Consider the following 26,311-nt stretch of genomic DNA (forward strand, 5'->3'; position numbering starts at 1 on the left):
TCAAATGAAACCATGAAGTGAAAAATCAGCTTTGGAGATGAATTTCATGTGGAGTCTCCTCATACAGCGAGGCGAGACAATCAATATCATGGACTTATTTTTTCTGGTAAATACTGATATGGATTTATCTCCTAGCCCTAGATATAGCTAATATAAAAAGCAAACAACACAATATGTGTTGAACCATGAAGAAAATGAGAAACATTGGTGTACTTAGCATTCACAACATCACTCGCACAAGACCCTAAACCTCTACTCACCAAGTCGGCTTTGCTTTTCCCTACAGGCAGTGGTCAGTTTTGCCAGTTCCTTGTACTTTGCAGCCAACTGCAGCTTGCCGTTTTGAAGATGAGGGCGTCGTGAAAGGCTCTCTTCTGCAAGACTCCAGTTGGTTACTAACATGGATTCCCTGTCCAGCTGGAGCTCCTGGAACTGAACACAAATTTCAGTTATTCTTCGCTCAAGAAACAAAACTAGGACAACAAAGCAGAACACAAAGGCTGATCATCTTTAATACAATCTAACACCAATCAGCTGATCCTACAACCTAAAGAAAGTCCAAGATGTGTTAATCAGTGATGAGTATCACAGCGACATTTAAGTTCATTACTTACGTACTGTGTACATTTATACTCTGTGTGAAAAATAGCAAATGCAGTATTATAAAGTCAACATTCTGTTTCTTCTATTAAATAGCTGTAAATATTGTCACAAAAAATTATTATACAATATAACATGAAATGAGTAGATGAGTACACTAGACCACTTCAGACCACCAAAGAAACCATATCAAACCAGTTCAGTTTCCAATAAACCTTTTACTAGCGTGATTTACTCTGTTAGAATATTAATCTATTAGCATGTTTTAAGTTTGCTAGCATGTTTTAAGTTTGGCATGTTACTGTCATTCTCCTAAAATAATTTAGCATGTTGCTAGCATGTTTCTAACAAGTTTTAACATCTTGCTAGCATGTTTTAGAATGACAGGATGTCATGTTACTTATCACGGCTGCATCAGATTTACAAGATAGCTGGAAGCAAAGCTTGCATTGCTTGAGGTTTTATCACATAGTGCATAAACAGAGTCTAAAGCCTTTTCTTTTTGCATATTGAAAGAGCACATTCCACAACTTAAGGATTTTTTTACTCATTTGGATCAGGTCAACTTTTGTTTCAATGCAATCCTGTGTAGATGCTGTTAAGAATCAAGAATCAAGGTCAAACCACAGAAGTCAGGAATGCAAGAACACAGAGAACTTGAAATGTATTCAGGACTTATGAGGCGTACAGAGTGTGTGTGAATAATGCAACTCAATGCATCAAATTTCTCAGGGGTCATATGAAGTTAGGTTATTATGCCAGGCACAGAAACCATGAATGTGTCCAAGAGAGATTGTAGGAAATTCAAAAAAAAAGAGAAAATAATAGCCTTCAGTTTTATACTTAATTGACTGTGGATTTTAGTTAATGTGTACAATGATTTGTAGAGAAAGATCTTTGTGTTTCATGAGAACAGGGAGAACTGGGTATGGCTTGGGCAAAGGCCTACATCTGTGTGTGAAGAAAAACCAGTAGTGATCAGTAGATTATTCAATTGATGATAAATTTGTTTTATGTTTAATTTTTTTTTGTATTGATTTTTGTAGTGTTTTGAAACAATCGTTTCGCTAGATAAGACCCCTATTCGCTGACTGGAATTGTGTAGAGCCCTTTGAAGCTGCATTGAAACTACAATTTGGACCTTCAACCCCTTGATCCCCATTGAGGTCCATTATATGGAGAAACATCCTGGAATGTTTTCTTCAAAAACCTTAATTTCTTTGCGACCGAAGAAAGACAGACATTAACTCCTTGGATGACATGAGGATGAGTAAATTATCAGGAAATTTTTATTTTGGAAGTAGACATGAGGATGAGTAAATTATCAGGAAATTTTTATTTTGGAAGTAAACTAATCCTTACTAGCTAATAAACTAGAAGGATCCTTGTATAATTTATAGCGGCAGTAGCGGCTGGACAGCTGAGAGAGACTTTGCGGTTTTTTGAGTTGATGAACCAGGCTGGGAGTCTTTTGCAGGTGTTAGAGTAGTTGATTCAAAAGGTTATACAGGAATTTTGGGTTGGAGGGTTCTTTTTTTATTTTTTGGGGGAGGTTGGGGGGGATTTTTTTTGTTCAAGTTAAATTTTATATAGGGGTATTTTTATAATTTATCGAGGGCTTGTGAATTGGGAAATGAATATCAATAACCAGTCCTTCTAAGATTCTGCTTAGTTCATATTATAGTAGTGATTTTATCTCGAGGCCTAATTCATGACTATGACAGGAAGGCTTATGGCTCGAGGTCCAACCGCAAGTAATAGGAGAGAAAAAAATAATAATAAGTGCATAACATAATCAGAAACAGGAATAGAGTATCTCAAAGGTAAAGACCTCACTCACCACCACTGTCTGAATGACACTAAATATTGACATTCAACTAGATTTCTATAAAAGCAAGTTGATGATTTCTAGATGAAAGCGAATGAGCATTCTTTCAGTGATTTGCCGTTGAAAAGAGGACACAGCCTGGAGCGGCAATGAAGACAATGCTCGATTAACCAGCCGCCTCAGTTTACCATGTGTTGCTTAATTACAATAAAACCCCAAGACTAAATAATCCTGCTAGAATGGCTGCTGGACAAATCTGTCCACATGTCCCTTAAAAAAGGGCCATTACCCGCTCTGGCGGTCCTGCATGACATGTCCCAAGACCACTCTCTAACCATGGAGGGAAAAGCAGAGCCACGTCCAAACCAATGTCCTCATGGAAAGCATTCGCAAAGGCCTAGACATCAGTGGAAACCACAGACCCCTACTTTTACTGTAAGTGAAGGTTTGGGTCATAACAGAACTTTATTTTTCTTCCTCTGTTACTGCTATGAATATTAACTGCCAGTTTTCTGCATTTCAAAACTTGAGGAACATTATGAAGACTGAGCGTGCTTAGTCAAGCATATAAGAGGATTAATGATTCATTCGCTCAACGAATATGAGAATTTTGCCATCCTTCTTAGTGCTGTGCAAGACCCCTAAACACGGTGGTGTTATTCCCACTGGTGGCACATCTATTACAGAATCTATGTAGCTAAGGGGGAATGTGAGAACGGCAGTCCCCTTTGATCAAGCCCCCATCTTCTGAAGACGGCGAAACTGGAATACCAGAGCTGCTTAGAATAACTCAAAACAGCATACGTGATCAAAATGTACTCAAGGTTATGTGAGGTTCTTTTTGATGGGAAACAACTTCAAACCTCTCATTTTTAAGGTCAATTGCTTGATTCAACTCGCGACATAATTGCTGTTTATATGGGGATGTTCCATCAGTTCCTCAAGAGAGTGGGTGACGACTGAATGCTTCTCCTTAGAGACGACATCTCTAGAATGGCGGAGCACAGAACGAGCAGATAATCATTTTCTAATTAAAGGATTATTATAGACAGTCTAAGCAATGTAAATATTCAGAACTAATCCCTCATCAAACGCAGATGGAAAACATCTAGCAGGTTTTTAATCACATAATGTTAAATGATTGCAAATTACACGCATCAGTTCTGCATGACGAATGGAGCCTTGAAGAGTAAAATGCAAACACATGAGATGTCTGTGCTGTCCCAGTTTGTAGTAATTCAACTTTTAAGGGGTGAAAACTACATTTAGGTCCAAGGTTTAGGGTTTGGCCCAAAGGGATCAAAGGTTTGCTGGTTTTGCACCAATACACTCTTAAAAACTCTGTAATGGGGCATTCACATCAGACACGAATGAAGCATTAAGAACCATTTTTAATTCCCAAAGAACCTTTCATTGAACAGTTCTCAAAAAAAAAAACTGTTTTTCTTTTTCTTGATGTGAAGAACATTTTAATAATTCAAATAACCTTTTTTCCACTTAAAAACTTTTTCTTTTTATGCATCGGAAAGGTTCTGTGAATGTTAAAAGTTCTTCAAGGGACCACTGATGCCAATAAAGAACTCATGCTGTGAAAACCTCCTTTTGGATCCTTTATTTTTAAGAGGATTGGCCTTGCAAGTATATAGCAGCTACAGAACAAGAAACATACCAAAATATATGATTATACAAGTCCTGTGAGTGAAACTGTCCTCTCATTGGTCAGCGTGCACCTGTTTATGTTCTGGGAATATGCTGGTTAATGTCAACCATCAATATGGATTGACAAGAGAGTGGGAATCAAGGTTTTTTGGGGGACAGTGTTTCAGAGAACTGCAATTACACAACATTTTAAGATCAGATGCTGCTGGTTTTTATGTAACACATTTCCCATTATGAATTATGTTCCAGCTTTGATCACTGGTCCGTTGGGTCGGATTGTTTTTTCACCACAACTGAACCGTTCCAGAGTATTTCAATCAGGTCGAGACCACCTTGTTCAGGCGATCTTGGAGCAAATGGTTTGGAGTGGATCCGACCATGATTGCCGTGTTCTTATATGCCTAAATAAACCAAACTAAGGGAGAAAACGTGCCAGGTTCCTGAACAAATACTCCAAATGAGCCAAGTGTGAAAATACCATAGGACTCACCAATGAAGGGTTCGGAATAGTGTGTCATCAGCCAATCAAGTGTTGTCATGACATCATTTTCATTAGTAATTAGCTAAATACACTCTTTAAAATAAAGGTTCTTTATTGGCAGTTATGGTGCAATGAAGAACCTTGAACAGAAACTTTTCATTACACAAAAGGTTCTTTATCGTGGAAACAAGCTTCTTTGAAATATTAAAATGTTCTTTACATTAGAAAAAAAAAATATTCTTTGAAGAACTGTTCACTGAAAGGTTATTTGGGGAACCCAATTATTCTTCTATGGCACTGCCGCAAAAACCTCTTTTTAGAACCTTTACTTTTAAGAGTTTAGAATTTTTCATAGCTCGGGTAATTGGCAACTGAGAAACCATGAGCAAAAATGACAGATTTCAAATCACATACGTCCAAATCACTGCCATTGAGAGAAATGGAAATGGTAATGGATTGCTCACACCAGGTGTTGTAAACCACCTTGGTTAGGCCTGAAACATACTCTATGCAAGTCTATAAATCATCTAGTTATGCAAATTTGCATTCCAGAATCTGTCAACACCATGCATTGCGATCTCAGCATTCATTTCTCCCCATTAGCATAATGTCTTTTCTATGGTCAGTTCTTTTTTGGTCAGCTCAACTACTACAACTATATCCCTCCTTTGAGTACTAAAGTGTGTTACCGCTATGCAAGAATGAACATTAAGTATGTACAACGGGACCACTTGAATGCGATGCGGTGGCCAAGCATTCAAGCCTACATACTAGTGTTTAGTTTCCTACCATTTGTCTCTGGTTTTAGGGGATGGTTATGGTTAGAATTAGGAATAGAGTTATGGCTATGATCTTTTGATAATGGATGCAGCCCACTCTGAAAAGCCAAGCATTTTCATGGTTTCACAGCAAACAAAGAGCACACTATCTTTCCACTTAAAGTTTCGGAATCTATTTAAAGACGATACAGATGTTGTCGACCACTAAATGATCAGGGTATGATCAGTGAAGGATCGTTTAAATTCCTACAGAGCCATTTTGAGGATCTAAAATGATAAATGGTTTGGGTAATGAACTGGTTATGGGTTGTCATATATTTTCCTATAGTTCTCACTCATAATCCAAAGCGTGGCTTCATTGGAGACAAAGTTCTTTTTATCTCTCCTGCAAACCTAATCCATTTGCACTCAACACCCAAAAAATGACATTCATTCTGATGCTCTGCCTAACAATTATGACTGCTCAGCGGGACTCAGTATTCATGTCATCTTTTTAACTACACATGGAGGTCAAATCATGAATATTTATCTCTTTCTTTAAAAAAAGAACAACATATCCCAAAGCAAGCTGTGCTAAATATCCATAATTGTTGAAAGTTTAGTTTCAACAATTACTAAAAAATAAAATAGGACAACAGTAACTTTTAACTCTTTCTTTTTTTTTTTTTGGTCACACTTTAAGGACCCTTGAAATAAAAAGTTTGGCAAGACATATCAAAAGAATAATTTTTTTACTAGCAAAAATATAGTTCAGTTACGTCGTGATTGTCAGTTGCAGGTGGTATTAGTGGGAGGGGCATACTTATTCTACAGAGCATTCGATTGGACAAAGAGTCCGTGTCATGCAATACGAGTCATTAATAATTTTCTTAGAACAATGCTATTTTCATATTGTTTATGTACTATTATAGTTTTTATTAATGTTTTGAATTATTTTATATTTTTGGTTTTCATTTTAATGTTAACATTTTAGTAATTGTATGTGCTTTTATCTATTTTTTTAGTTTTTCTTTTAATATTTAGTTTAGCATTTTAATTTAATTTACAGTTGGTTTTAGTAATTTTAGTTCAACTTAAACTTGTTTTATTTCAGTTGCTTGCCAAGTCAATATTTCTAATTTATGCTGAAATTTTTCGTTTTTTCATCTAATATTTATACTGTTTTATTGTATTTCAGCTTTATTTAAATTAAAACTAAGAATTTTTAATAGTTTTAGTTGTGATTAACAACAGCAACACTGAGATAGAAAGTACATTTTAATCTACTAAAAGTGAATTTAAAACTACACTATGACCACAAAGCTACCACACATTAAAAAAAAGACTAAAAAGCCATAAAACTCTCATTTTGATTTTATTTTGTCTTTAATTAGGGTCTTTATTTTTAGTTTTTAATTAATTAATTTATTTGCAGTTTCTTGCTTGTTAGTGGATGCTGATTTGTCTTTTACAAGAGAATACTATTTCAGTCTTTATACTTCAAAATTTCACATTTAATTCAGTGTGTGTGGAATTTTCTAGCAGTTTCTGAATGAAAATTGTTGGGTTTTTTTGGCAGGTAGGCAGCTTACTGAAATTTGGAACAGAGCTAATAAATCTACCAGAGCATCTCTTTAAAACTTTATGCATTCTGTCGCCTAAAACAAATTCATCTCAACATTTGCAACTCCAGGAAAGGATGTGGCTTATCTTGGCGAGGATGTGGCGCTTCATACCACAAAGACAGCTAAGACACATGCTCTTTCACATTTCATGATGGGGCTATGATCAATCTTTTAGTTACTGGGGCATATTTTGCCTTACTAAGAGTCCTGAGGCTCTTAGTATTCCATACTGCTTAGTTTGCTGCATGTGTCATAAGTCACCCAGAGCTAATAACTGTCCAAGTCCAGCCCCTGCTGGTGTGCACATCTTTCACACTTGTGGTTGGGATAATGAACATTGTGAATGTGGGGGGAAACAGCAGGGTCTTCAGCACATGTTTCTCCAGTATCTCTGTTCTTTGCCAGTTTCCTCTCTTTCTCTCTTGCCGTTTAATGCAAAAGTAAAATTCCCAGACCTACAGAGAGCATTTTCCCTAAACAGGAATTGACACAGACCATCCATTTCCGTTTGCAGCTGGCTGTATGTCTGTTTATACACTGCGCAGATGCAAGTCCTCTGGAGACCATGTGGGCTGGATGATACAACGGTCATAAAACAAATGGCCACAGTAACAAACTGGAAAATACCTTACAGAAATAGTGCACCCAAACTAAAATGAAACTTCTGTCACTATATGCTCACACTCATGACCTTCTAGACCCGTATGACTTTCTTTCAAAGAAAAGGAAACTGTTTACTAACGATAAATGGGGACTGTAACTTTCACTAAAGCATCATAAAACTATCATGAACTTGAGAATCAGACTTGTGAATGAATCATTAAAGAATCGATTCAGTAAAAAGATCAGATTCAAAAGAACAATTGGTTGAGAAATTGCTACAATGGCTGACGCAATCATTTTTTATCGTGTTCATTCATAATTCTTTAAAAATATGACTAAAACATTTTAAATGTACCATTTTTACATAGTACCACTGAGCACAACTAATCAAAAGTTTGGGGTTGGTGTGTTTCTTTTTCGTTTCGTTTTTTAAACAATAATATATCATTTCATTTCAAATAAATGTTTTTACATTTTAATATATTTTAAAGTTCAATTTATTCCTGTGATGCAAAGCTGTATTTTCAGCATCATCACTCCACTCTTTTTTGTTGTATTTTAATTTAGAATTTATTGCTTGTGTGTGATTTGGTGTTTGTTTGACATTTTTTTTCTTATTTTGTATGTTGAAAACAGTCGTGCTGCTTAATATTTTTGTGGAAACCTCAATACATTTTTTCAGTATTCTTTGATGAATAGAAAGTTTTATAAATGGAAAGTTTTGTAAATGTTTAACTGTCCATTTATCAATTTAATGCATCTTCACAGAATAAAACCATAAAAAAAAAACTTCATACTTACCCCAAACATTTTATTGGTAGTGTATTTAGCTAATTTTCCGTGCTTTCCATTAATTTCCATAATTTTAAATACATATTGTTGAAGCAACAAAAGGTTCCACACTAGTCCCATCTGCCACTGGTTGACAAACAGACCTCACGCTATTGGTTGTGCCAATGAGATTTCACATCCAAGCTTAAGATGTAGTTGTTTTCAACATGAAAGCAATACAAAACAGCAAAGGTAAGAATCCATATGATTAATGATGGCCATACACATTAAGCATGCAGCATAAGCACAGTACATCAAGACCATCTGTTTAGTCTAAGTCCAAGATAGTTTGGCTTGGTCAATAAACCATGAATGACCAAAGAACTGCTGTTACTGATGAATTCAAGGAGTATGTCTGACTTCCCCCTCTGTATCTCTAATCAGCGCATAGAGTTAACCATAAAGGCCGTCTCATTGCTATTCATAGGAAAGAGCACAGCTCGGGTATTACAGAGCCTTTTCCATTTAATAAAATCACCACAATCTCTCGTTAGGGAATGACGCTCACGCGCACGAGACAAATAACTGTATCCAGAGCACTGGACCATTGTGACACTTTCATGCGGTTGCCCTAGGAGACCTCGTTGTGTTCATGAACTGACCTTGTGATGGGAATAGTGATGGGCCTCACCGATCACAAGTCGTTAGGAGTTTGACCTCTACGACCCCAGCGCATAACTCTCCTGCACAGCCATTGATAAAGACCATCAATCCATAAGATGCAGATTGTATCTGTATTTGCGGTTATAATTCTTATTTTTACCATGCTGCTGCTGTAACAAACACATCTAATGTGGCCTGCTGAGTTTAATTCTGTCCAGGGTTGTTACTGTTAACTAAAACTAAACTACTGAACATTATTTTTCGGCAGTTAAAGTAATGATGGAAAAAACAATAAAATAAATAAATAAATGAAAATATTTATTAGATGAAAAACTTAAACTTAAAACACACACACAAAAATAGAAATATTGCCTTGGCAACTACCTAAAATAAGTTGAATCTTAAGTTCTAAAACTACTTAAGATGAAATAAATAATTATAAAATAATTATAATAATAATTATAAAATTATAAATAATTATAAAAATTTATTATATAAAAACTAAAACTAATGAAATTGACAAAAAAGTAACATTACTAAAACTAAAATTTCAATAAAAACTGAAAATATAAAAAAGGCTTATTCAATATAACAGTAACTACTATAAAATCATATATATAAGAGTCAAATAGCACTGATTATGTCATAATTCATACATGTCATTGCAAACCTGTATGATTTTTTTTCTTTTCTGTGAATTACGAAAGGAGAAATTTAAAGGAATGTCCTGGCTGCTCTTTTACATACAATGTGAGTGGTTAATTGTGTAGTATCATATGTGAAAAAAGATCTGTGGAATGTGAGTGTTTTTATATGTGTTGTGAATATTGTAGGTCTTCTGAAGCCATACGGTGGCTTTCTGTTAGAAAAATCTCTCTTTACATGCATCATATACATCTGAAGTCAGTCGTGTCTCCAATGCTTCTCATGTGTCACCTCGTGAACAATTGTGATGCAAGTCTGAACATGTGCAAGCATGAGATTTAAGAATACTAGCTTCAATTTTGCTCTGCTTCTTCAATGTCATTATCTGAGCTTGACACCATCTGTCCTCATTCACTTTCACTGTATTAAAAAGAGCAGCCAGGACATCTCCTGTTGTGTGTCCACAGATAAAATAAAGTTGAGTTTAGCGTGACATAAGGAACTATTCCTTCAATTTATGAGTACAATGTGCTGTATATGATGTGTATATCAGATTTTATGAAGACTGAGGATGTATTTTTACGACCTTGTGCAAACATATTTATCCTTAGATTTCCAATAACATGCTCAGGCGTCCTGCAGGCCTGCAGGGATCTGGTTTCAGGCTACAGCAATTTAAGTCTCAAATGTCTACAGTGACACCAGATCAGTCCCAAATGAGAAAAGATTTTCTAAGCTGAAAATGAATGATGCACCTTAGGAGCTCTCATATAAGCTTGATGTGTTAAGATAATCTGGGAGAGAGATTTTATGGCTAAACGTGGTGAGTCAGAAAATATTGCAACCATACAAAATGCATTTCAAATGCATTTATAGAAATAGAATACAATGAACCCTTGAAATGCAATGAGTGATATTTAATAGATAATATACAGTCGACTTTCAGACAGTCTATATGGGGGGCATTAACTATACACATATAAATAACTAAACATGAAATATTAGTTTTTAGCAAGAATTTGAGAATTATATTTAGCTTGTTTCAGAAAAGCCTAAAGCTTCAGCTGATACAAATAGCCTATTACATCTATTGTGAAAAAAAAATGACTATTTAGATTAATAATAAATAAAACAATGGCAACTACATGAATACTGCAACAATATAACAATAGTAATTTATTATACTATTAATCACTTTATGCCGTGCTGGTATGTTGCTCTACACTAGAGTGAAATATGCAGCTGAACAGTCACTTTATATAATGTATGAAATTATTTCTCTGCTTAATGATGCGATTGACCAATCAGAATGCAGTATTCCGAAGACTTGCGTATTAAAACTGATTTTTATATCAAGGGAGGAGAAAATACTCGTTTTTGTCAACACTTATGTACGCTGGCAGAACTGTAATGTGAAATTAATTGTTAATATGTGAAGCAGCATATTACTAAAATAGTTTAATTCGTTATTTACTTTTAATGCACAAAACTTTACCCGTTGACAGTAAATATTTGGGAAACGGTTCCCTTAAGAAATAACGTCTGCACAAAACATTATTTTCTCAAGTATGTGAGTGTTTGTAGCGCGTCTGCAGTGCACTGGTCTGCAGCACTGTATGGGGTGCAGGATGTATGTGATGCATATAACACGCTACACAGATCTCACGAGCAGTCTGTTAGGTGAATGGAACACAATCTACCCCACAGTTTGTTCAGATGACAAGTACCAACAGTTGATCAGTGAAAAAATGACAGGCATGCAAAGAAACAGCCTGTTAAAGGTCTAAATGGTGTGTGCGAACCGAAGAAATACCTCTTCACTGAGTCGCACGATCTGATTCATCTTTTCTTCATCTTGTAGGAGCTCCCGTAGTTCACTGCAATTGAGGACCCTGTACCCATCTGGGTAAGAGTTCACGTCCCTTTTCTGGGACATTCCGGTCCCCGTGAGGCGCACTAAACAACTCCGTTTGCCAGCCATTTAACTTCCATGTTGCTCACTCTCGGCGCCAAATGTACGTGAACACGGGAGTGGTGCCGGAGAGGCTCTCCTCGGCGTGAAGGCGCACCACTGACTGCTTGCGAAGACAATGCACGCAGAGACTGTGGCACACGTTTACAGATTCCTCCAGTTCCGCATTCCACCGCCAGGAGGCGCCACGCCGCAGCGCTGACAACCTGCCATACATTACACACAAAATCAGTTACATGCGGTCAGTGCTGGAGGCAGTGTTGCCAAGTCCGCGGTTTTCCCGCAGAACTGGGTTGATTTTTTTTTTGATCGCTTGGGTTGTTTTCTATTTTGTATGCTGTTTTAGGGGGTTGTTTACGTGATATTTAGCCCCTAAAATGCGAATTTGACTAGGGGAACCCCACTAAAAACTTGTATTTTACCGGGGGATTCCCTCGAAACCTGATTGGGCTAGTTTTAGGCTAGTTTTTAGTAGCAATTTGGCGGGTTTGTTTGTGAAAACCTGGCAACCCTGAGTGGGGGTAACGCGTTACAAGTAACGCGAGATACGTGATCAGATTACTTTTTTCAAGTAACTAGTAAAGTAATGCATTACTTTTTAATTTAGAAGATAAAATATCTGAGTTACTGTTTCAAATAAGTAACGGCAGTTACTTTGTTTCCCATTTATTGACTGACGGCTCTGGCGTCCCCATGTTGAGAGAAATCAGGAGCGCAGAGGCGTTGTGTGCGCTGTGTGAGCATGAAGTTACTGTAGTTCTAGACTAAATGTCAACATGTAGCCTACTTATTCATCTCACTCGCACGAAAATAGGTTCAGTATTCATCAAAATGAAGAAAAACAGTCAAATGCAAACTCTTGACATGACGCAAACATATAGCCTATGTCCTTTATGTATTTAATTCCATTTTATTAACCAATCTCTTCGCTGCTGACCTTCCGTGACCAACCATACTAATAAGCAAATTTTTATTAAGAAGTAGTAGAAGAAGAAGGAATTATTGGACATAAATCGCAATCGTGTAAGTTACATTTTCCAAACATAAGCCTGAAACCTGCAAAGAACATTGCAACCTGCAAAGGAAAACATTTCATTTCAAAAATTCTAAAACGACAGCGCGCCTTAATAAACTACAAATCCCGCGATGCAACAGGAAAGTTGTAGTCGTGTAGCGCGATCCTATTGGTAGATTACTCTGACGACTTTATTCTGCGACAACAACACGGGAAAACATGGCGTCGTTCGCTGGAGATCGTTGGAGGGAAGCGCTGAAGAACCACGATATTTTCAGTAAATTACGAGAGAGGCTTCATTTAGAGCCTCGGGGGACAAGCAAAAGAATAGCCAAGAACCTTACGTTTTGTCTGGACGGTGACCTATTCTTATGGGACAGTGTTGAGAGTGTGTTTTACACCACAAACCTGCGACAGCTGAACACCGACGGCGACGCAGACACTTCTAAACATCAGGTCAGTGTCTTTGAAAAGCGTTATGTTTATTTCACTGGCTACGTGTAGATAGCGAGCGATGTCCCGCAACTGTCCGCAGACTCTGCTGTGCATCAACCCGCCGCTGTTTGAGGTGTGTCAGGTGCTCGTCAGCCCCACGCAGTATCACGTGGCTCTCATCGGTCAGCGGGGAGCGACTGTCCTGGAGCTTCCTCAGCGCTGGGGCAAGAGGTCAGAGCTCGAGAGTGGCCGCATCCAGATCAACTGCAAGTGAGTACGCTTCAGCTTTAGAGCGCGGCATTAATAGTTCCTTTCAGGTTCTTTAGTGTCATGTGTTTCCTTTATTTCAGGACGATTCCTGTGGCTGAACGTTTCTTCACTAGTTCTCCCTCTGTGACGCTCCGACAGGCTGCTTGGTATCCCAGCGAAACTGAGGAGCCTCATCTGGTTTTTCTGACCTCAGATAACACCATCAGGTATCTGAAATAAATGACTGGCAGAGGTGTTACAGGGATAGTTCACCCAAAAATGAAAAATCTGTCATCATTTACTCACCGTTGTGTCTTGAGGTTGTGTAGACGATGACAGAATGCTTGTTTTTGAGTGAATTAGCTCTTTAAAGTTTAAAGTAAACACAATAGAATCACTGTTAGTTGTACTTGGTTGTACAAAGAATGTATGTTTTCCACAGATTTTACAATCTTAAGGAGCCACAGTCCCCTGCCAAAGTTTTATCAGTGTCTCAGGTAGATGATGAAAGCATTGGTAATACAAGAGGGTAAGTTTGACTCATTTCTTCCGAAAGATAATTTGGCTGCTATATTATTCATTTTATTAGATGGTATTGCTAGAAGCTAGCGGTAATCTGCTTGGATCTAAAAATGATGTGTTACGATATAAATTAACAGATATATTATGGACAGTACAGTCGAGGCCAAAAATATTGGACCCCTTGGTAAATATGATCAAAAAAGGCTGTGAAAATTCATCTGCATTGTTAATCCTTTTGGTCTTTTATTTACAAAATATTCACAAAAAAGTATCCTTTCATTGGGTAATAAGAATTTAAAATGGGGGGAAATATCATTATGTTTTTATTGTTAAATAATTATAAAAATTGGCAAATATTTTTGTTTTAAATTTTATTTTATGAATTTTTGATGAATTAATTTTTTATTTTATAAGCTTTGGTTGTTCTCCTATAATGCCTGATGAGGTCAGAGAACACCTGACAAGAGATCAGAGACATTTCTTTCATCCAGAATCACTCCAGACCCTTTAGATTCCCAGCTCCATGTTGGTGCTTCTGTATTGCTGTGATGTTGAATTAAAGAAGTCACTCTCTTCTGTAGACGCTCCTATGCAGCATCTCTGGGGGAGATGGCTGTGGCGTTTGACTTCGGAGCGCTGGCGGAGTCTCCTCATCTGAGCGGTCTGCGTGTGAAGGCAGAGCTGCTGGTGTATCCACTGTACATTCTGTATGGGAATGGAGAGACGTTTCTGAGCTATATTTCTCTCACACACAGGTAACAAACACATGTGTATGACCCAGTCATGATGCGGTGACAATACTCAGTATTAACAAAAAAGTGAAAATCTAAATTATAGAAATCCATACAACTGCCATACAGTGTTGTACTCCCAGCTCATTTTTGTGTCTGTCCTGTGCGTGGCATATTATTTTTTCTGTGCGGTCACTCACACGCACAGCTTAGATGGAGCATTGCATATTTGTTGTGGCTACATCCTTTTTAGTTCCTTGTCACAATTAATGATTTCTTAACGTGAAGCCTGTCAGAGAGCTGCTCCATTGATCCTCCATCTTTCTTTTAGTGTCCGTAATTTAGGGAAGCCGATGGGCCCATTACCCATGTACCCCGCAGCAGAAGATAACTATGGCTATGACGCGTGTGCTGTGCTCTGCCTGCCTTGTGTGCCAAACATCCTGGTTATTGCCACTGAATCAGGAATGCTGTACCACTGTGTGGTGCTGGAGGCAGAGGAAGAGGAGGATGGCGGAGTAAGACAGACAGAATTCAGTCAATCCATCCCACAGATCATCAAATGTAGCTTGTCCAGTGTGCGAGATTCTGAGCCCCTCTGTTTCTGTGCATTCAGGCTGTAGAGAGATGGTCCAGAGGCTCAGAGACGGTGCCTTCGCTTTATGTGTTTGAGTGTGTGGAGCTGGAACTGACACTCAAACTGGCTTCTGGGGAGGAGGAAGAGGAGATTACAGAGTCAGATTTCACCTGTCCAATCAGATTACACCGAGGTGACACAAGCACTCACCACACACAGAGACTACATCCTAATTTAAATACTTATATTACATCGTAATATGTACTTTAATGGTGATGAGAATAAAATTGCTCTCGGGTATGTGGTAGTATGTCATTAAATTATGCAGGGTTTCTGCTGGGCTTTGAAAAGCATTAAAAGTCATTAAATGGATTTTACGAAAATTAAGGCCTTAAATAGCATTAAAAATAATTGTATTCGTACAGGAATTAAAAGTTTTGAGAGGGTTTTGAAGAAAAATAATATTACCAGTTTACAGTGAGGGAAATATTTATTTGATCCCATGCTGATTTTGTAAATTTGCCCACTTACAAAGAAATGAAGGGTCTGTCATTTTTACGGTAGGTTTATTTTAACATATAGAGAAGAAATTGATTTGCATTTCAGTGAGTGAAATAAGTATTTGATCCCCTACCAACCAGCAAGAACTCAAGAAGTGGCTCAAGACGAAGCACATTAAGGTCATGGAGTGGCCTAGCCAGTCTCCAGACCTCAATCCTATAGAAAATCTGTGGAGGGAGCTGAAACTTCGAGTTGCCAAACGACAGCCAAGAAACCTTAAAGGCTGATTTATACTCGACACGTCCGGAAGTTCGCTTGGGTTTTGTTGGAAGTTTCAGGTTGTGTGATCGTTGAGGTTTTGGCATAATTTCGGTGTTGGTGGGTGTTAGCTTTTTTCGCGTGGCGGTGTGCATGGCATTTTTTTTGTTGATTTCATTTTTTCTCATCATCTGAAGATGCACGAGTTCAGGGCGATTCTAGCCAAACATGTATGTCTGTGCTGGCATTTGTGTGAAACAGAAGCAGTTTAATGTGAAGATCAAACTCCATTAGGTGCTTTTTGACAAAAAAAAAAAATACATAGTTTTTTATTTTTTTTTTTTGCATAGTTTGTCCAAGACTTTTTATTTGAAGTATGTGTTATTTTTATTGTATAAAAATAGAATTAGAATTCTTTAAGATACTAATTATACACTATTTGCTTAAAGTTGTATTGTGTTCGATGCGAAATAAAGCCAATAGTTTAAGATTGTTTTAAGTTTGTACATTAAGAAATTATTAATTCATCAACTCATTCATCACAAGACTTGTAATGGCAAATGACTTCCTCTCACTGGTGATTCCCGATGGTTTTAGAGGACAATTACTCCTCGTCACCCCCTGTCATTTCAAAGAATAGTACAACGGCGAACGTGACAAGTATATAAGCCTCGTCCGTTTGGGAAGGTGAGCACGCAGTCAGCAGAGGCTCGCGAAGTGGAGCCAGGCGAAAGTATAAATCCCGCTTAAGGATTTAAAGAGGATCTGTAAAGAGGAGTGGATCAAAATCCCTCCTGAGATGTGTGCAAACTTGATGACCAACTACAAAAAAACGTCTTGCCTCTGTGCTTGCCAACAAGCGTTTCTGCACCAAGTACTAATCATGTTTTGCTTGGGGATCAAATACTTATTTCACTCACCGAAATGCAAATCAATTTTTAATCTTTATATAATGTTTTTTTCTGGATTGTTTGGTTGGTTTTCTTTCTTTATCCCTTAAAATAAAACTACCATAAAAATGACAGACCCTTCACTTCTTTGTAAGTGGGCGAAATAACAAAATCAGCAGGGGATCAAATAATTATTTTTCCCACTTTATTTTGAATGTGGCCTTCATAATTAATTGGCTAACTTTTTAATTTGCTGTCACAAAGTATGTCCATTGGTGTGATGCACACGTGGAACCAGATTGGTAATTGCCTCCGGTCGGTGCTAAATTGCCGTAACGCCAGATGCTTGGACATGGAGGAGTAAAACTCAGAGAATGTAGATTTCATAAAGTTGTAAAGAAATGGGGACGTGCAGCTGAGCAATTTTGGTCAGAATGATTCTGATTACATTCAGCGTAAAAGATGGTTAATAATGAATAATGTATTGACAGTAACAGAGTCACGCCAGTTGAGGCTTGCGCAGCCTGTCTGTGTGTGAGAGAGAGATTTTCGTGGAGAAATCAAATCAAGAGAGTGCTGTTTCCAGAATATCAGCACGATTGCAGATTTGACATTTATTTTATTTATTCAATAAACAAGTAGTAAACATTAAGTTACTTACACGCAGTGGGGTTTCATGACTGAATAATTCAAGTGTTTCTGAGTTAGTCACTGAAGTGAACAATTCAGTGATCCATTCATAAAGACAGGCACTTGCTTCATTCTTAAATTAATCAGCTGAACGAATCTGTTGAACTAATTACTCAAATGTTGACTCAAATGACTCATAACACAGTCACTTGGCGCCACCTACTGGCGGTTTACTCTCCTACTTAAAATATTGCAAAAACATTTCTTATGTAACAAGGACACATTAAATTGATCAAAAGTGTCAGTAAATCATTTATAATATCACAAAATATTTTATTTCAAATAAATGCTGTTATTTTGAACTTTCTATTCATCAAAGAATCCTGAAAAATAAACTGGATCACGGTTTCCACAAAAATATGAAGCAGCACAAATGTTTTCAACGTTGATAATAATCAGAAATGTTTCTTGAGCAGCAAATCAGAATTTTAGAATCATTTCTGAAGGATCATCTGACACTGAAGACTGGAGTAATGATGCTGACAATTCAGCTTTGAAATCACAGGAATAAATTAGATTTTAAAATATATTCAGATAAAAAAGGTTATTTTGAATTGAAATAATATTTCGTAATATTACTATTACTGCAGCCTTGGTGAGCAGAAGACACTTGTTTCAAAAACATTAAAAGCCTTTGACCTGTAGGTGTGTGAGAGAGCTATATTTCTGCTGTTCGGAAAGCGACACCTGCCGGCAGAGATTACCTTTGTATTTTTAATAAGCCCATCTTCTGTTTTTGAAAATCAATGTGAAAATCAGCCCATGTTTTTATGCTGCAAACACGCAGTTGTGAATGTGAACTGGAGGATCGACAAGAAGATAATGCATTAGAAAAATCAAAACAATTAAGAAGACAAGACAGTTCACAACAAGACAGTAAAATATATTTATGTTATTTAATTAATATAATAATTGATTTATAATAATTGTTTAAATTAATATTAGAATTGATACTTTTGACTGTGAAATAAAATGTGAAGTTTATCATTTTATAGAATGTTTTGTTTTTGTGGAAACCTGTATCTAAACTGTACATCATGCTTTTTACAGTCATTTTACAGTTTAATATGTTTCCATAGACATTGCCCTACCCCTCATATAGTATTAATTTTATTAGTACAGGTCTTAAAAAAGTTCTTAAAGTCTTAATTTTGAGTTTACAAATCCTGCAGATACCCTGAAATGATCTTTTGTGGGTAATTTCTGAGCCAAATTTGATGTGCAATTAATATGAATTTAATTAATTAAACTTTTTGCCACACTGTGTAATTAATTAGTTTACCAATTTTTTTTCTATTGACAGCCCTAATATATATATATATATATATGTGTGTGTGTGTGTGTGTATATATATAGTATATATATATATATGTATATTATATGTGTGAGTGTGTGTGTGTATATATATATACACACACACACACACACACACATTAACACGTGATTAATTTTACAGTCCTTAACGCGTTAAAATAATGTACGGCAAATAACACAAATGAAGCACAATTTCTATTCTAACCCTTTAACCCATTTGTGATCAAATTCTTGTGTTTTCAGGTAATTTTGAGCCGTTAAACTCCGGAAAGTTTTCAGTCCAATGATCCACTAAGCGAATGCATTCAAACAATCCGTCCAAAACAGCATTAATGTAAAGAAAACCAGGCTGATTACATCAGAGATGGCAGAGAGAATAGAGACTCACTTTGCTTTTTCAGTGAATTATTCATTCCAGTGTGTTTCGCTTTGATACACGAGCTCTATCATATTCTGTGATTGTTTCCCTCATTTGTCACACTGTGTGAAATACAGACTGAACAGAACATCAAAACATCCCAACACTGTATGATACGTCTGATGATATGCAAACTGCTGGATAAAGCACACCAGTGTCTCACTAGTAAAGTTTTGATTGATAAAGACGATTGATCGTGATTAAAGGGATACTCCACCCCAAAATGAAAATTTTTCATTAATCACTTATCCCCTTGTTTTTGCCACACTGTGTAATTAATTAGTTTACCAAATTTTTTTCTATTGACAGCCCTAATATATATATATGTGTGTGTAGTCATTCCAAACCCGTAAAAGCTTCGTTCGTCTTTGGAACACAATTTAAGATATTTTGGATGAAAACCGTGAGGCTTGTGACTGTCCCATAGATTGCCAAGTAAGTTACACTGTCAAAGTCCAGAAAAGTATGAAAGACAACGTCAGAATAGTCTAGGTTTGGAACGACATGGGGCTAAGTGATGGACAAAATTTTCCTTTTGGGGTGCACACAAAAAGGGTGTGGTTAATCTGGAAAAAAAAAAAAAAATGTAATCTATTGACAGCCCAAATATATATATAATCAAAAAAATGCTACTTAATAATTTTGTGAAAACTGATCTTTTTTTTTTTTTTCAGAATTCTATGGTAAATGGAAAGTTCAAAAGAATAAAATTTATTTGATGCAATTTTTTTTAATATTACAAATGTTGTTACTGTCATTTATTTAAAATTATTTAATGCACCCTTGCTGAATAAAAGTATAAATTTTTGTCAAAAACCTTCTGTTTCAGACCCTCTGTGTCAGCACAGGTACCACTGCACCCACGAGGCCGGTGTACACAGTGTAGGTCTCATCTGGTTCAAAAAACTACACAAGTTTCTGGAGTCCGGTGAGTATAACCTGCATTGCAACATTTAAATATTTACAATTACAGTGTTTGAAGAACACGTTTGTGTGCTTTATGTGCAGATGAGGAGGATAAAGACAGTCTGCAGGAGCTGGCAGCAGAGCAGCGCTGCATAGTGGAGCACATCCTGTGCACCAGACCTCTCGCTAACAGGTAGAAGAACACTCACAGGAAATGAACATATCAGTGCCATGGCACCAGACGCAACAGTTAAAGCTAAAACCCAGGTCTCTTGTAAACAAAATCCCAATTTGCAGATGTTTAAGAAAAGCTTAAGGATGAAGAGTAAGCGCTGTGGATTACTGGTGCTTATTAAAATTCTCCTCTTGTATTATCTCTCTCTCAGTGCGCCGGCTCCTGTTCGTGGGTTTTGGATAGTGTCAGACCTGTCCCTGGGAGCCACCATGATCTGCATCACGAGTACCTACGAGTGTCTCCTGCTCCCTCTGCTGTATGTGACAAGCACACTCTGGCTCTTTCCCTCTTTGTTAGGTCAGGGTTTCCCAAATGGGTGTTTGTGAGGGAATTTCAGGGCCTGTGTTAGTTGATGAAAAGCTAATAATGAACTATACCTAGCAAAGGGGTTAGCCCCGCCTCCTCACTAAGATGAAAGTTTTTGTCTTTTCCTCACTCAGAGTTGCTCTTAGTTTGGTCCTGAATCATTCTTAAGCCAAGATCCCTAGTTAGAACTGTTTAAGCTAAATTAGGAGCTCTCTGAGAGGATCCTTAGAAGCTGATTCTTATATTATTTGTAATATTTTATTTTAAAAAAAGCATTTGATTTCTGTCAACATTGTATTTGTCTCCATTTGTATAATTAGCGTTAAATCATACTACTAATAATAATAATCATCAACTCATGTTCAAATCATGTTAAATTATTGAAATACTAACTTAAAATCAAAGTGGTTGCTTCAAGTAAATATTTTACGGGGGTTTATATATTTTAAGGGGTTCAGCTTACAAAAAAAGTGTGGAAATCTATCCACAGTGCTATCTGTTTTTTTATGATTTTATCAGATTATATAAGATTTTCTTTTTAAATGTCTAATTAGAAGCTCTATTCGTCCACTGTCCCCTCCATTGCTCTGCTCTCATCCGGGGGCGGAGTCAGGAAGCTCTCCTCTGCGTGGATTGGCTGAAGACTCCTTTGAACAGCATATTCGCAACATTCTGGCACGCAGCTCAACCAATCCATTAATGCTGAGGTAAAATGTGACTGCTTGTATTAAGTTTCATTTTAAAATCCAACTTAAGGTGGTTTTACATGGTTCTAAATGATTGATCACCTGCACTATCAGCTGGAAGACCTGGTCTTGGCCTGCTAGATCATCCTGGTCTAACCCGTTAGGGCTGGTAGACCATCTTGAACCAGCAATAAACCACCTACCATTTTCAGTAATGTAGCTTAAGCACATCAAAATGTTTTATTGCATTATATTACACTGGTTTGTAATATAAAGCTTTATGAATGGACATTACCGAAGCTGTCATTGAGGCTGATACATTCTTATGTGTGTGGTGTTTTGTGTGTGTATTTTAGGGCGGGTGATAAGGACTCGTCTCCTCCTCCTCCAGAATGTCTGCAGCTGTTGAGCAGAGCCACACAAGTGTTCAGAGAGGAGTACATCCTCAAACTGGGCCTGGCTCATGAAGAAATGCAGAGAAGGTACAAGATATATTGGTTTTAGGTCAGTTTTATTAACAGCTGATATTACTGAGAATTATTTTAATGAGCAGTAGTGTACATCTAAATATTGCTTAAGGGTGTTGGGGTCACTTTTTTTTTCTTAGCGTGTGTGTGTCTGTATAAATATATATTTATCAAGGATGCAGTAAAGCCTGTTGTTGTTTTTTTTAATTTTTTTTTTCATTATGACAATTTTTAGAAAAAACTGGCTTAACAGATCAATATTGTACAATAAATAAACTGCAAATATGTAACGCATGTGCAATTTAAAATTGTAAATACAAAAAGTTAAGTTTGGGCTCAGTAAGATTTATTTATTCTAAAATTAATGCTTTTATTCAGTAAGAGTGCATTAAATTGATCAAAAGTGACAGTATGGATTTGTAAAAAGTTACAGAAGATTTCTATTTCAAATAACTGCTGTTCTTTGAAACTTTGTTCATCAAAGAATCCTGAAAAAAGTATCACACTTTCCACAAAAATATTAGGCAACTGTCTTCAAATGTAATAATGAATATTTCTTGAGCAGCAAATCAGCGTATTAGAATGATTTCTGAACACTTAAGACTTCCTGAAAATTCAGCTTTGCCATTATACAAATAAATTACATTTTAAAAAATGTTAAAACAGTTGTTATAAATAATATTTCAACATTTTTATGGTATTTTGATCAAATAAATGCAGCTCTGGTGAACATAGGTGACTACTTTTATAAAAATTAAAAAATAGAATAAAATAAAATCTTACTGCCCCAAACGTTTGAATGATAGTATATAAATGTACTATAGTACTTCCATTTGCACCATGGTATCAATGCAGTACCATTTTCCATTTATAGCACTTTATGCTCTGATTTAAATCTGAATATGAATTATGCTCAGTGGAGTATAGGGAACTATAGTTTTGTTCTACATAAACAGCTTAATATAAAAGTGTAATCATTAGTAGTGTGAAATTGATGCAGTCCATGGAAATACAGCTGTGATAATTCATTACATTATTGTCCCCTTTTCAGAGTAAAGCTCCTGACCGGCCAGAAGAATAAGCAGCTGGAGGATCTTGCTCTTTGTAGAGAAGAGAGGTGACCACGGCATTGCCCGAATAACACTAATCACAACCACAAGTACAGAAACACATTCAGCTTGGTTGAGTCACTGAGAAAAACTAAATGTATGAGTACTACGAATAGAGCAGAGCCTCATGTTATTATAGTTCAGTGTGGTAGACAGTGGATATATATGAGTGGGCTGAGAACAAAAAAGTTATTAATGCTGTGGTTTACTGCGGTAGGTGCCTATGCTAAAGATGTGATGGTGTGTTGTAGAAAAAGCCTGAGGGAGGCTGCGGAGCGGCTGGCTGATAAATATGAAGATGCCAAGTATCATCAGGAAGCCATCATGAACAGGTTCATCTTTCTTTGAATTTAGTTCAATAGAAAATTTTGAAATGGCCATTTTTTTCTGAACTTTCTTAACTCAAAACTTCCTATTCAGTTATAAAATTATAATAATTTATTGTAACTAAGCTGTGTGTGTATATATATATATATATATATATATATATATATATATATATATATATATATATATATATATATATATATAGAGTAAAACAGGTTTTGGGAAGTCTGCGGAGTCAACTTCCTGTGCTGTCAGACAGTGAGAAGAACATGAGAAAGGAACTGCAAACCATCCACGATCAGCTCCGTCACCTTGACAACGGCATGAAACAGGTCTGTTTAATGCTGTTGTCAGTCTTATATTTATGCTGCTTCACTGTGTATCCAAGTTAAAGCCTCGTTTGTTTTGGCAGTGTTCCTCTGTTGCCATGAGCAGAGCGGATGCATGTCATTTCCCCAGTGTCACTGTGTGCTGTCATGTGTTGTCAGGTGAACATGAAGAAGGAATATCAGAAGAAGCAGATGAATACAGGAGCATCTCTGGCTCGCTCCAGTCTCACACTCAACGCCCACCAGAGCAAGTGTGTCCAGGGAGTGCTGAAAGAAGAGTATGTACAGAGAGTTACCACCTGCATTCACTTCACACGTACACCAAAGCACCAAATGCCTGTGCTAGTATGCACCATTCATACTGTAAAGTGATAAGCATGTATTAGACAAGCTTTACAGAGGTCTGTTTAGGGCCATGAGCATCTCTTATTCCTGTGTGATCAGGTCATATTATAACCACAACCAAAAGAAAAATAGAAATGACAATTGAAATAGTTTTTTTTAGAACCATGACAGTGTTTAAAAGACTGCAAAAACAGAATTGTCTGTAGCTAATCTGTTACTGTTACACAGCAGACTCATTCCTTTTACTGTTATGCAAAAAAATCCCAGTTACTGTTACACAGAAGTCATTCATGTTACTTTTACACAAAAAAGAATCCCTGTTACTGTTATACAAAAACACATCCCTGTTAGTGTTACTCAAAAGTCTCATCCATTACGGTTATGCAAAAAAAAAATCAGTTACTTTTACACAATAGACTCATTCCTGTTAGTTCCATAAAAAAACAAAAACAAATCCCTGTTACACAGAAGACTCATTCCTGTTTCTGTTACACAAAAACGTATCACTGTTAGTGTTACTCAAAAGTCTCATCCATTACTGTTATGCAAAAAAAAATCCCTGTTACTTTTACACATGAGACTCATTCCTGTTAGTTCCATAAAAAAAAACAAATCCCTGTTACACAGAAGACTCATTCCTGTTACTGTTATGCAAAAACACATCCCTGTTAGTGTTTCCCAAAAGTCTCCTCCATTACTATTATGCAAAAAACTTGTTACTTTTACAGACTCATTCCTGTTAGTTCCATAAAAAACAAATCCCTGTTGCTGTTACACAATAGACTCATTCCTGTTACTGTTAGCAAAAACACAACCCTGTTAGTGTTACCCAAAAGTCTCATCCATTATTATTATGCAAAAAAAAAAAATCCCTGTTACTTTTACACCATAGACTCATTCCTGTTAGTTCCATAAAAAACAAATCCCTGTTGCTGTTACACAGTAGACTCATTCCTGTTACAGTTAGCAAAAACGCATCCCTGTTAGTGTTACCCAAAAGTCTCATCCATTACTGTTATGCAAAAAAAATATTTTTACACAGTAGACTCATCCCTGTTAGTTCCATAAAAAAACTGTTACACAGACTCATTCCTGTTAGTTAGCAAAAACACATCCCTGTTAGTGTTACCCAAAAGTCTCATCCATTACTGTTGTGCAAAAAAAAAAAAAAATCAGTTCCTGCCACAAAAAACAAGTTATCATAATGCACAAAAAACTAAAACCTGATACTGTAATGCTTAAAAAAAATTATACACATTTACATGTTGTTATTTGTATATTTTTAATTGTATAGTCAAATAAGAATCAACTAAAAGTGTTCTTATGGTAATGAGAATGAGATAATGAAGGTTCCTACTTTTTATTATTTATTATATATGTATTTGACACTTGTGTTAGTCCACTGATCCTGAACTGCTTGGTTCTGTCCTGCAGGGGAGAGCACATCGCTGGCATGATGAAGCAGATCAAGGACATTAAGAACCATTTCAGTTTCTGACCATAAGTTATTAACAGTCTTCAAAGGCTACAGAAGAAACTACAGAAGAGCCAAATAGCATCTCCATAGAGCTCCTTTAAAGGACAGTACTTGACCCAAACCTCTCACATTCAGAGTTTCTTGAAGAAAGAAACAGCTGGGATTTTTGTATAAACTAGTTTGTCTATAATTAGTATGTACATGTACACATTTCCTTGACAATAAAGAGTTTTGTACATTGGAGTGACTCTTTCCTCTGTATGTTGCTGTGAGTTTATCAGCTGGGAGGCAGTAGTGTTGGGCATTGGCGTTATTTCCTGAACTGAGACTATGGCTTATCTGAAGAGGTCATGCTGGATATGAAGACTTCTCCCTCTTTTCCTTCCTTCTTTTAATCACAAGGTGGAATGTGACGATGGAAAAGATCATGTAAAGAACAAGGAGCTTGTACATTTACTGTAGTGGAGGAAAGGAATGTCCCAGATTCAGTACACACTGACCACATTGACTTACTACCAAAGTTCAGTTAGTCTGTTCACTCAGTCAGTGTTTCAATTTTGACTGTCCAAAATTTCCTCAATTTTGGACTGTCAATTTTCACTTTATTTCTCATTATGATCTCACAATTTTAACTTCTTTTCCCCTCATAATTCCAGCCTATGTCTGTTCCACCATCTCAGTTATGACTGTCATTTGACTCTTTATTTCATAATTTTGACTGTCAAAGTTATTATGAGATAAAAAGTCAGTTATGACAACTTGACACTCATTCATAAAAAGTAATTTTTTGTCTTTTGATTAGTCAATTTTACCTGCCATTAAGTCAGCTCATAATTTTGACTGTCAATTTTGACTTTTCGTCTCATAATTTGTCTTTTTCACTTTTGACTAATAACAATGACTTTTTTATAATATTGAC

General features: G+C 36.5%; 2 protein-coding genes across 2 annotated transcripts in view; one reads left to right on the forward strand and one right to left on the reverse strand.

Annotated features, from left to right (window-relative positions):
- The window catches only part of LOC109080109 (vacuolar protein sorting-associated protein 37D-like), a 29,994-nt gene extending 18,218 nt beyond the window's left edge, over positions 1-11,776 (reverse strand). The window contains exons 1-2 of the mRNA XM_042756951.1: positions 11,447-11,776; positions 261-432 (exon numbers count right to left, since the gene is read on the reverse strand). Of these exons, the coding sequence (XP_042612885.1) occupies positions 261-432; positions 11,447-11,614 (340 nt within the window). The 5' untranslated portion in view covers positions 11,615-11,776. The remainder of the gene's footprint in view (positions 1-260; positions 433-11,446) is intronic.
- Positions 11,777-12,806: 1,030 nt separating this feature from the next.
- LOC109071478 (nucleoporin 88-like) lies at positions 12,807-25,633 on the forward strand. Its single transcript, XM_042756952.1, has 17 exons — positions 12,807-13,076; positions 13,156-13,325; positions 13,406-13,531; positions 13,747-13,833; positions 14,408-14,581; positions 14,889-15,075; positions 15,174-15,327; positions 20,035-20,133; positions 20,214-20,304; positions 20,498-20,602; positions 21,207-21,359; positions 21,695-21,820; positions 22,857-22,922; positions 23,166-23,246; positions 23,447-23,573; positions 23,730-23,848; positions 25,350-25,633. Exons 1-17 carry the CDS (start codon positions 12,840-12,842, stop codon positions 25,411-25,413), a joined length of 2,166 nt encoding a protein of 721 aa, XP_042612886.1. The 5' UTR covers positions 12,807-12,839; the 3' UTR covers positions 25,414-25,633.
- The last annotated feature ends 678 nt before the right edge of the window (positions 25,634-26,311 follow it).

This window comes from Cyprinus carpio, chromosome A5, assembly GCF_018340385.1.
Source record: "Cyprinus carpio isolate SPL01 chromosome A5, ASM1834038v1, whole genome shotgun sequence".
Lineage (NCBI taxonomy): Eukaryota > Metazoa > Chordata > Actinopteri > Cypriniformes > Cyprinidae > Cyprinus > Cyprinus carpio.